At 39.4% G+C, this 12,359-nt stretch overlaps 1 protein-coding gene across 1 annotated transcript; it reads left to right on the top strand.

Annotated features, from left to right (window-relative positions):
- Positions 1-592: 592 nt before the first annotated feature.
- On the top strand, positions 593-12,034 carry LOC103802841 (synaptotagmin-like protein 3; the record flags this gene model as incomplete). Its single annotated transcript, XM_009075374.1, has 8 exons — positions 593-773; positions 3,513-3,691; positions 5,882-5,984; positions 7,946-8,116; positions 8,311-8,410; positions 9,637-9,745; positions 10,456-10,661; positions 11,904-12,034. Coding segments are annotated over 8 exons (1,180 nt in total), but the record flags the coding sequence as incomplete, so codon positions are not given.
- Between the last annotated feature and the right edge of the window lie 325 nt (positions 12,035-12,359).

Here is a 12,359-nt window from a genome sequence, read left to right as displayed (position 1 = left end):
TTAAATTTTCAGAAGTTATCAGGGTTTTCATGAGAAAATTGGAAAGGTGAATGGACTTACTCAAAACAAAGCCAAGAAAACTTTGGAAATAGAAACTTTTTCTGTAAACAAGGCTGAATAAGAACTTGCAGGTCAGTTTCTATTTTCGAGTCTCTTTCAACTTACATTCATTCTTGCGTAGGTAAACTTGGGCATGTGTCATGCAAATTGCAAAATACTATTTTCAATTTCCTGGAGGCAAGAATATCTTTTTTTCTTCCGAAATTACTGTTTTGTTAAGTGCTAATAAGACCTTTTATTAGTATGTTGCTGCTCTTGGTGTGTATTAGTAGACTGTTGCTAGTAATTGCTGTGGTGGTGAACCTTAGATTAGATGGTGGTATGTTGATTTTAGAAAATTATGAATGTAATGGCTATACTACTAGCTGGGATGAGAGAGTTATAAATCAGCATTTAAATTAAGTAACTACATTACCTTTGAAAGTGTGCCACCTGCATGACGTTGATCAGAGCCAACTCTAGCTTTTTACTGAATTCTCTTCTGATAGTGTTCCTGGAGGTATCGGGATATTTTTCTGAAATTAAATTAAAGAAAAAGTAAATCAAATTGCTTTCTGAATTTCTTACAGATGATAAGTACACCCAGTCTGCAACAGCTCATCACTGGGGCACAAAATGACAGTGATTTTCTGACCAAAAGTAATTGCAAGGAGGAAGAAGACTTAACGACCAGTCCCACAAGTGATGCAGTTTTCTGTGATGGCAGAAAACATGTAAGTTAAAGGGTGAAACGTAACAGAGCAGGTGTGCAAAGGGAGCAGATATAAAATCTTGTGTAAAATGTTGGTGTGTTTCAGATTATATAACAAAATGAAGGAAGACTTTTACTTGAGTCTGTATCTGATGAAAGACTGACTGCCTTTGGCACAGTCCTCATAGTAACACTGAACTGTTTGAACTATAAGCCAAATCAAAGTAATAATGGATAATTGGTAGATGGATATATACATTAATAATGAATAATTGATAGAGCAGCTTCTTTTGAATTTTGCAAATGCAACTAACATATTTCCTATTTTATATTAGGGTTGGGATTATGAACATTGTACTTTCTAACCCAGTAGTTAGCTTTTTCTCTTCAAGCTTCATTTAACAGGAGGGTTTTGTGAGTCTGCAAGAACTGTAGTATTGGAAATGTCAGTGGAAATTCAAATGTCAGAATGTCAGTGAATGAAGAGAAAACTGACAGTGATGGAAGCCAGGGGAGCAGTCCATAGACTTAAGGGATGACATTGAATCATCCTCTGAGGGATGGCATTTTGAATACTGCAAATGAGAGAGAAGGAAGCTGGTTATAAATGAATTCAGCACATGCTTTAAAGCCTCTATGATTAACTGTGGAAGCTAATTTCTATGTATTAGTGATGAGGTTAAGCAGGGTGAAGTATCCAAAGAATTCATGACTGATGATGTAAAGAAGGGAACTGAAATGACTTAAGGAATCAAAATTAAACCAACCTAATCACTTTACAGAGAAGCATAAACACACACAGGGACCTTGATGCTTACTTGTAACTCACTGCACTGTAGGGTCTGAGGTGTTAAGCTGACAAAGGGATAACAGTTTTGGATGATATTTGTGATTCTAATGACAACAATTTGAACTGGGCTATAGACATCTCAAGCTCAAAACTGAAATATTTTCTCCTGCCTTATAAACAGGAAAGTCAAATTCCATTAGACTTCCCTTTATGGGTAAGTGTTGGATGTTGAAGGCCTATAAAAATGTATCTTGCAAAATATCAGATGGCATTGCTTTCAGTCATCCCAGCAGAAGTACAATACATGAAGTCATTGCTAAATCCCTGTTCGCTGAACCAAAAGGATGGTGAAGTCTACGTTGAATGTATGTAACACCTGATCAGGTGGGAGACATAGGTAGTGATGTTAGCTCCTAACATCATTAATCAGAGCGCCATCAGCCCTTCCATGTACATAAGGTGTTCTGTGGACTAAATATTAAGGACTTTTGCAGAACGTTTTTTAGGACATACGAGCTAAGTCAAAAATCTGTTTGCATTGCTTTGCCATAAAGAGTTTTGGTAGAAAATAAGTGTTTTCTGTCAGGCGAATAAAAATATGTCAGTGAGTGAAAGAGCAGAGCTGAACAAAGCTGCAAGAGAGATTGATTCCACTGATACACAGCTCATGGAGGGAGCAAGATTACATGCAACAAGCATCAGGTCAAAACAGCGCTAACATTTCTTTTGGCTCCCTCAGTAAGCACTCTGTCCCTTCTTCTGACACGTATGTGTGTAACTTAGAGCTTATAAAATAGAGCAGATAGCTGCTTTAATCTAATAAATCTGTTGGTGTGAATCGAAAGTTTGGCAAGGTACACAAACGAAGACAAGCATCTACATGGAAGAGAGATATGATCTTATAAACACTACTCTGCACTCTCAGCTGCTGGGTTGTGCAATGCAGAACTCTCCTTTGTTAACCAGTCCTGTGTGGGTTGGTGTTTATTTTCAGAGGGAGGAGTGATCTAACACAGATATTTTAGCAATCTAGGGCAATGTTGCTGTGAGATTAATCACAACACCAATTGTGTCTTCGTGACATATGCTACGTAAAAAGTTTCTAGGGCTCACCTTAAAGAATATCATTATAAATTAATGGAGACCAATCTATTTTAAGTTTATAATGTGTTATAGTGAAGGCTAGATAGCACCATAAAGTTGCACATCTGGGCTTGGCCACAGAAAGGAATATAGTCTCTTCCTTCGTTGCAGTGTCATGGCTTCTGTAAATGCTAGACACAAGTGCTCTTTATATATGTGGATGGACAACATCCAAACCTTTGCCCCAAAGGTGAAAGTGGATGAAAGGAGAACAAAGTGGCCGAGGTGAGCAAGGAAACGTCTTTATGCACCAGCATATGACAGCTGGAAGTCTTCATATTTTGGCCTTTCCTGAATGATCTGCAGTATGGAGTATGTCACTTTTATGCAGAATTGGGGCATCTTGTAAAGTATTTACTGGACGTGCAGCCCACTTTTGTTTCCTTTAATGCATGATATAACCTAATGTCTTGGCAGTGTATCCTACTCTGAGCTGTATATTAAAAGCAGACTAATTCAATGTTTTCTAGGGTCTTAGATTTCTGAGGGTTTTTTCACTCAGACACTTATCCCATTTTTCTCATGGGAAGCAACATACCAGTTTTATCTGAAGACATTTTCTAGATCTAGAACTTACCTAAGAAAGCATTTTCTTAGCCTAGAGACCTTAGTGAAGAGAAGAGAGCAAACCAGTAGAACTGCAATTACAGTGATAATTTTTCAGTGTTGTTACAGAAGTAATGGAATGTTTTATACGGGTTACCTTAAATCTTGTGATTTGCAGTAGCTTGACAGTCATGTCTATAAGACACTGATCTTTGAGGAAAGTAAATGTTTTTTATCTGTTTGATCTGAAGCTCCTTTTTCCAAATGTTTGTCTTTTCTTAGGGAAGCTTGTTTAGTCTTAACAGCACATGCACTGAGTCCGGCAATTTTGGCAAAGCTAACATCACAGGAGAAATAGAGTTTGCTTTAAGATACATCTTCAAGGCTTGCTTGTTGGAAATTTGCATCAAGGGATGCAAGAACCTGGCTTATGGAGAAGAGAAGAAGAAAAAGTGCAACCCGTAAGTATGTCATATAGAAGGAGAAAACCATAAGGGGAACATTTTGGATTTTAAGATACTTAGGTATGTTTTGATTTAAGTGGTTTGATGTATGATGCCATATTGACACTTCCAGAACATCCAACATACATACCAGCCCTTTGTACATATGCACGCTGCAAGACAAATATGTTTCAGACCAGTACTTACTCCATTCTGGCTTTTTTTTTCCCTGCCTGTGAGCAGGTAGCTGGGTATCTGAAGGTACCAGTATCTTTGGTTCTCAAGAATAGCTGTTCAGATTTTAGTTCTTCAATTGTGCATAGAAAATTAATAGATAATTGACTGAAACATGAAATGTCCTGTTCCTAATTCATCTGCTGACTCACTGTGGGCCACTGGGTGATTGCTGTGCTACTTCTGTGATTCCATCTTCTGTAAGAAGAGGAGAAATTTCAGATGCTGCAACACATCTTAAAATCTAAAGCTCTTTAATAATTATGTGTAATTGTAAGAGGGAGAAGTACCTACTTCTGTGGATAAAATATGCCATAGAAATTTTTGGTTGTGTAGTTAAGCCTTGGTGATGTCTCTGTTTATTACTAAACAATCCTCTCTGACCATGCAGCAACCATTGATAGAACATCACCAGGTAGAATACCCAGCTACCTGGTCTTGCCCCTGCTGTCACACTGTTTGAGCATTTGAGTGGGCACGTTAGAATTGTGGACTTGGAGGCACCTTCACCCAGGACAGTGGTGCTTGTGCACCTTGCAGAGAACGTTGCTAAGGACAAGCTTGGTGATGAGTGGTGCCTTGCTGGAACAGCAGCTTGTGGAGAGAGCAGGGTGGTTTGGGAGCCCCTCAGAAGATGATGGGTCAAGGTTCTTTAAGTCTGCTGGTATTGAAGCCAAGCAAATGGTTGCAGGAAGCCTGAAAGCCAGTGTGGGAAGCGCTGTGCAGTGAACATTATGTTCTCTATTGGTATATATTTATATATTTCTGTAGGTTTCCAAGCCAACAGGAAAAGCACAGTAAATTCACTTAATGTGCTTGCTGGAAAGTAGACTTTTAACAGATGTTTAAAAGCTGTTGAATTATTTAGCTTATTTTCTGTTTTGAAGTCTGACTGGCTACTTTTTAATTAATTTCATCAAGAGGCTAAAACTTCTTGTACCTGTATATTTTAAATAGTTTTACCTATGGATAAGTTTGGAAAAAGTAGGGAAAATGTGTAAATTCTGCACTGATGATATGAGATGCAGCTGATTTTATTTATCTGGTAAGTTAACCAAGAGGTTGTTTTAAAATTGGTTTAAATCATAATCTCTGAAATATATACAAGTACAGTTTAAAAATATTTAGTATTATGTATACAATCACTCCTTTCCCTGACAAGCTGTGAGCAAACACTTTCTACTGATAATATTCTTAGTTTTGAAGCTGTAACATAATTGCAGCCTACTGAAATTATATTGGGGCAATAGTATTAGTGTTCACTTAACCTACGCTTTGGGTAGGAAACACTGGTGCTAGATATTGGTCCAGTTTAGCTTCCAGAACTTTTTTAACTGGTTTTCCTTGAACCAATGTTAGGGCAATTTTGAGCACTTCAGACTAACTCCCATTTTTCACTCTCGTGGCTATTACAACAATTGGAATTTGTAAGAGGTAGGGATTATTATGTATTATTTGTATGACAATACCTTTTTTTTTTGCTACACAGTACCTGGTGGTGTGCAGGTGAGAGATTTTCTTCATGAACAAGCAGCAATGATCCAAATGTTGATTGAGTTTACATTTTATTTTTTCTCTAGTGCACATAGTATGCTGTTTGTTTTCATGGTTAAACTGTCACTACAACAGACAAGGTGACTTCTTTAGGGGCTATTACATCAGAGGCCAAGAGTATGAAAACAGAATAATCCTGTTCAGATCCTAATCCTTTCCCAATTACGATAGAATTGAGACACATTAGCTCAGTGATTTCCAGGGATCCTTATAGTCTGTCTGCATATATTGAGAATGGAAAACTGACATTTATGTCCTTTTTGTTGCTTGGAAAATTACAAAGTCAATAAAATTGTGTAAAAATTAAGAAAAAAACCCTCACATACAATTTTTTCTTTTAATTCATTTGACACACACACCCACCCACCCCCCACCCCCCTTTCTAATCACTTTCCATTTATCTTCCCCTCTGTCTCCAAGGTATGTTAAAGTTTATTTACTGCCTGATAAATCTCCTCGGAGTAAGCGGAAGACAGCTGTCAAAAAGAGCACAGTGGATCCTGAGTTCGATGAGACTTTGAAGGTACAGTGTGCCATAAGTGTGCTTTACCATGATAATGTTTCCTTTTGTCATGTACAATCCTGCAAGTTGTGAATTGACCTGATAGGGCAAATTCAGGAGTCGCTGACAAGAATTTTAGAAGTTGTTTTTCAGTCCAAATAAGAGAAAATTTACCACAATAAATTACAAACCAATAGAAGACTCTGCCTTTGGCCAAGAAAGCACCTTCAATGAATACCATGTTATTCTGAGTTACCTTGTGACAAAAGCAAGGTGCCTTCCATAGGCACATTTTCTTTGTACGTTCAGGAACTGGGTGTATTGTAGAACAGCCAGTATTTCACACAAGTATCCCTTTCAAGTGATGATACCCCTTTGGTCAGCTAACCCTCTCCGCAGTTAGCTGAGTGCTAGCTGAGTTCTGCTTCCTTTGCTCTGTGCAACTGGTGCCAGGCCATTTCTTTGTAGTGCTCAATTTCAAATATTAATAATCCCACCAGACAACAGTAGTTATGATTTCAGTTCCTTAATGCCTTGCAATATTACTTCTTGCATCCTTATAAGAATTGTGTGTAGGAAATAAAAGCCATTATTCTCATTTCACAGACACTTAATGATATATGCCATCTGGGAGATGTTGGATTAGTCTGGTTGTTCCCAGCTCCAGTTTTGTGCCCAGATCACTACAAACCAATTTTTTTTGGGGTGCTTTGGCAAGCTGCAGCAGCATGCAAGATGAGTTCTTCAGTAACATTGTCTTGGAAGAGATATGCAACAAAGTTAATGGAGGGAGAAACTTGTAGTCCTGCTTCTTGAATTGCACAAAATTGTCAGTGTTAGCCCCAATCTTGGTGTTTATGAACATCAAGAATTAGTATTGAGTGAAAAAGGCAAAATGTTTGAAAAGACCATAAAGTTTGGTGGTAACAAAACACTTCTGGGTTATATATAAAGCCTGTGTGTAGGGTTTAAGTTGGGAGAAAAATAAGAGCCTGAAATTGGCACCATTGATCCCAATTTTACAGTCCCTTTCCAATGGCATAGTCATGTGGAACTGATAAAAGGAGAGTGAGAGCCATGCCTGAGCTGGCTACATAAACTCTAAAGGTATTTACTTAGACCTCTTTACAATTAGTTTAATTATTTGTTTATCCAGAGTGCCAAAAATGGTCAAAAGTGCATAGCACTAGTGCAGGAAAACTACATCATGACACAGATCCAAATTGCTGGGATTCAGCTGCAAATTAAGGCACCTGCATTTAGAGGTAGGTGCATGTAGAAGAGCTGTGCAAGTGGTCCTGGGAGTCACTGGAGCTCAGGGTGACTGAGGGTGATTAGCCACTGAGCCTACACCCAACTTGTGATTCAGCAGCCTAAATAGAGGTAGTGATTTCCTCACCTGTGCCATTGCCTCCAGCTTTCAGTTCAGGTGGGTTCAGGTCACCTGTGGGCTGGGTATCATGTTTGCCAGTGTCATGTGGGTATAGCAGATACCCAACAATGTCTCAAAGGGCTCTAACTATGGGGGTGCATCAAGGCTTTAATTAGCAATTAGCTGAATTACTTCCTTGTCCCTACTGACTGCAGTAAGTAGATGTTCACTGACCAGAATGGGAGTTTTAGCAGCATCATTAGATGTCTTAATCTTGAACTGGCCTCCAGAGCAGCCAAATGCTGTTGGGGGTATAAAACAAGTATTAAAAAAAAAACCAGCAAAAATGGTCAAGACTTGTTTAAAGTTCTGAATTAATTATCAAAATCTTTAGCAAGGCAGATCAAGGTATTCCTGGAATGTTGTTTCACATTTGAACGAGTATTTAGCATTTAAGTAGTAGGGTTATGTGCAGATTGCAAACACACTGGTTCTGTCTGCACCCAGAAGCCTTCAGCTGTGCTGTGGCTGGGCCTCCTGTGAGCAGGTCATGAGCATGGGGCTGTGTTCATCCTGTGTATTGCTTTGTAAATGCTGTTTATCTTTCTAGTACAAGATTGAATACTCCCAGCTGAGAAGTCGGCAGCTTCAGATCTCTGTGTGGCACGCAGGAGCACTCAAATACAGGGTGTTTTTGGGGGAAGTGGTGATTCCTCTGGCAGCATGGAATTTTGAAGAGGACTCCATGCTGTTGTTTGACTGGTATCAGCTCAAGCCCAAGGTGATTCTTGGTTTTTGTGCTTACGAGCAGGATTGAGTGAAAGCTATGAAAAAGATCACCCTTCTGTGTTTGCTGAGGAAAAATGCTGTCAGTCCAGCCCATTAGTAAGACATGTTGCAAACGCAGATAAGCTGCAAAAGAGGTGGAAGCGAATGGTTGCAGTAATTCAGATTTCTGTATGTCCCTTTCTTCAGCTTGAAAAGCCTGAAGATGATCTTATCCAGTACAGTGGTGAACTCGTTGTGTCTGCAAGACTGTCGGTACCAGCCCAGTATAAAAATTTCCAGTGTGAAGGTATAAAATGTTTCAGCATACATGAATGCTTAACAGTTGCACTTAATGATCGCAGAGATCTTTTCCAGCATAAACAGTTCTGATTCTGTGAATCCTTGGCTAGAAAAGAATCTAGACCAGTGAAGGACTGGCAACGTGTCCATGTAACATTCCTGTATGGTTGTTTTTTTTTTAACAGCTATAGCAAATGGTGCTTTATGGTATGTTATATTTTACATTATTTAAAATTTAAACCTTTGACAACTTTGTTCTTTTTTAAGCCAACAAAAGCTGTACATTTAAAAGATAGCAGTGTGCTGCATTCAGCTGTTTTGCAAACTTGTGCCTGTTGTGGTGTTACCAGTAGAAGTTGTTCTGGAGGCAAAGCAACAGTTTTACTGTCCAAGGCAGAGACTGCCAATTTAGGGGAAAAGTGGAAGGGAAATGTCTGCACGGGTACCAGACCAGCATCTGTGGCTTCCCCCAGTGGTCTCTTTCTAGAGAGATTGCTTCACTTGGAAGGTGTTAGGTTCAAAATGTATAGTCAGGACTCCGTTTTTTGGTAATGAAAACTTGAAAGGTACATTAAGTATTGCTGTACTGTGTCAGAGAAAGCAGCTGCTGGTGGAGCAAAATAAACACTGTGAGGAAGGGATAGGAAAACCTCATTTTCCTTACCTGCCTAGATCATAGTGAGGTGTATAGACGTTCAGAGCATTAGCAATGCTCTCTCTGTCAGGACCATAGCAACAGGTAGAGACCAATAGGAAGCTCTAATTGGCTGATTGGGATTTTTTTTTGTTCCCTTTTCTTTTCCAAATGTGACCCCAAATTTACTAGTTTGCTTTCTTCCATTTTGCCTCCCTCTGCATGCCTGTGTATTGGCTCTCTGCTCTCTACCTAGAGCTGTGGTAGAGGAGCAGTAGCACACCACAGGTTTGGCAATTCCAGAGAAATGCTTCTGTGGGTACTGTCCTGTATTTGCTTTTTCACAAGTACAACAGAAAGCTCTGTGTTTGGAACAGGAATCACAAAGCAGCTTGCTGGTCATTGCTTGGTTTTATTTTTGTCTGTGTGAATCATACACTCTACAAACATGTTAAAATCTTTCAAAGGCTCCTAGTACAGCCTTATGACTCCTTATTTCAGTAGTACCACTTAAGCATTCCCCTACTTACTTATAGCAGCATCTTAAGCTATGAGCTGAACTAACTGGGTATTTCATGTGATAAGTGCTCCTGTTTCAGGAAACAAAGACCAAGGAGTTCCCAGCTGCCAGCTTCAGGTTATGGTATTTGGGGCTAAGAACTTGCCCATGCTGAGATCTGCTGGAATGCTAAACTCCTTTGTTAAAGGGTAAGTATGAGACCTAATACTTCAAATAGAAAATGTCACTGAACTTTAGAATTTAATGATGTCATTAAAATTTGGAGTTCACTAGTTTAAGTATCTGCTTTTAGATATTAGGAGAGGAAGAAAAAAAGTGGAAATGAAGAGGGTATTGTCATTCCTAGTTTCAGCTGTGCCTTTGCAGAATTAAGTATAGCTTTGGATACATTGGGAACTTTTGTCCTCTTTGTTCCAGACATTTTGAAAGAGAAAGGGTTGAATTTTTCTTCAGTGTGCTGAGTAGCTTGTATGTGGGATCGTTTTACTTTCTTGCTGTCAGGCATCAGATGCCATTAGAAGTATGATACCAGGATAAACTTACGTCTCATAAAGCCATTTCACCTGCTGTGGCACCTATCTTCAGTGAAATGGGTGAACATTTTATCTACTGAAAGGCAGGTTTCAGACAGTATTAGATAACAGCATGTGGAGTAAAGACTCTTTGAGCAGCAAGTGACAGCAAAATAAAAGCAGAGCAGAAGAGCCCACTTGCACCCACACTAAAGGCAGGCAGGAAATGAACAAGTCTCAAAACAAACACACTAGCACCATGCTCTACCTTGCACTTAAGCTGAACTTTGCTATTTAAGGCAGACCAAAGGGTCTTGGTTGATTATTGTTCTGCTTTCTGGTTGAGAAATCAGTAACCTTGTTGAACTCATATTGTTTTGGGGAAGTTGTCTTATCCTTCCAGACCAAGCAGAGGTAAAGCTAAAGTCTCCTGTCCTGAAGAAAGAAGCCTGTCCACAGTGGAAACACTTGTTTGTCTTTGATGGTGTAACCCCAGCTCAGCTACAGCAATCATGTCTGCACTTGACTGTGTGGGACCAGTCAACTTTCAGCTCAAGTGATCAATTCCTAGGAGGAGCCAAGCTTGGTGCAAGTAAGCTCTTTAGCACTAAAAGTTGAAGGTAATGTGGGAGGAAGTTAATTTAGTTTACATCTTAGGCAATAATAATTGCACTGTGCTGTTTATTACCTCCTGTAATGTGCATACCCATACGGTCACAGCCTGTCCTAAGCAACCTGCACTCTTGGTCTCTGATCCTGCAAGAACTGATTCATGTGCTTTTAGTTCAGGTCTGTGTGGAAGCTCAGGGTTGTCAGTGGGAACTTGCAGGAAAGTCAGTTGTTAGCATAGTGACTTTTAGGGTCAGAGCCATGCCAAGACAGGCACAGAAATTGTTGTAATAGCTTTAACTCTGAGCTCTGTATGTTTCTAAAGACATTCCTTTAACTGTTTTCTATGAATTGGCTAATTTAAATATATCATCAAAAGGAAGCACAAGAACTAATGATCTAGTAGATTGCAACCTTGCTTATATTTGTGCTTATTATTTCACAAACACAAATCAATGCAATCAATGAGAGACAGAAGGTGAAACTTGCTCAGAAGGGGTTATTGCATGTCTGCATTTTGGGCTCTGTTCTAACATAAGAATGAGCTTGTTTTCTCAAGGCTGAGAAATGTCTGAGAAACCCTCTGCTCACTGAGTAAGTTTCACTGGTGTTTGAGCAGGGAAGCAGTGACAACTGAAGGCTGTCCAATGGAGTCTCCCACCCCTGTCCTCTTGGAGAGACAGTGCTGTAGTTTCAGTATTTGACATGAAAGGCTCAAAAATATTGAGGCTGTCATGTTGTTTTGGTATCAGAATGCATTTTCGAGGAGTATTATCACTAGTGATGTCATGCAGACTTCCTCGTGAACTCTTTTTGAGTATCCTACACAGTGTTTTCCATTCTGTTAGAGCAGGGAGACTACCTGAATTTAAGTGATCCAAGCCCTAAGCCCAGTAGCGCATTAATGTTGCTGGAGATGAACAGCAAGAGACTTGGTGCCATTCTGCATAGTATGCACACTTGCTCCTCTGCTTTTAGTCATATAGCCAAAAATGTTTTCTTTGCTGCAGGCTGAGATCTTCAGAGAGTCATTCTAGTTTAACAGGATGTAAATAATACTTCAAAAGTATAAATATAATTTAATCCAATTAATGCCTTAGGAGCTACGAAACAGCTGAAATTGCGTAGAAGTTGGAGAACAGGTTGTTTTGTTACCTAATCCATTGGAGGCCAGAAGTTGGGTAAGGCCAAGTAACTCTGATCTTTCCTTTTTGCCTTCTTGCAGGGGAATTGCTTGGCTCTACACACCTTATTTCTCAGTCAGTGCTCCAATGGCAAGAAGTGCTCTACAACCCAAACATGTGGATGGACTTTACACTTATACTGCATTCAACTAAGGAAAACTTTAAATCATGAAAGACTATCACACAACAACTTTTTTTGTCTGATGTTCTGATTCAAGTGGTACATATGTGTTTCAGGTCTGGGGAAAGGAACACTGCAACAGCACCTACTCCAGCTTTTTGGGAATAGTTGTGTATTTGAAACTGTGTGACATTCTGAATGTTGTATTTCTTTCAAAGTTAAGATGTTAACCTGTGTCTCTAGCTGGAGCATAAGGTGTAAGTATTGTTTCTTCAGGAGTGACAGCCTCAGTTTGAGATGTGTTGTGCTGACAAGGCAACATTAGCCAGGTGATACACAGTTTTCCATTTCTGAGTAGCAGAACTTGTCATGATTT

The sequence above is a fragment of the Acanthisitta chloris genome, unplaced genomic scaffold (genome assembly GCF_000695815.1).
Source record: "Acanthisitta chloris isolate BGI_N310 unplaced genomic scaffold, ASM69581v1 scaffold20355, whole genome shotgun sequence".
In the NCBI taxonomy this organism is placed as follows: Eukaryota; Metazoa; Chordata; class Aves; order Passeriformes; family Acanthisittidae; genus Acanthisitta; species Acanthisitta chloris.
This window is presented reverse-complemented; position numbering and strand designations above follow the sequence as displayed.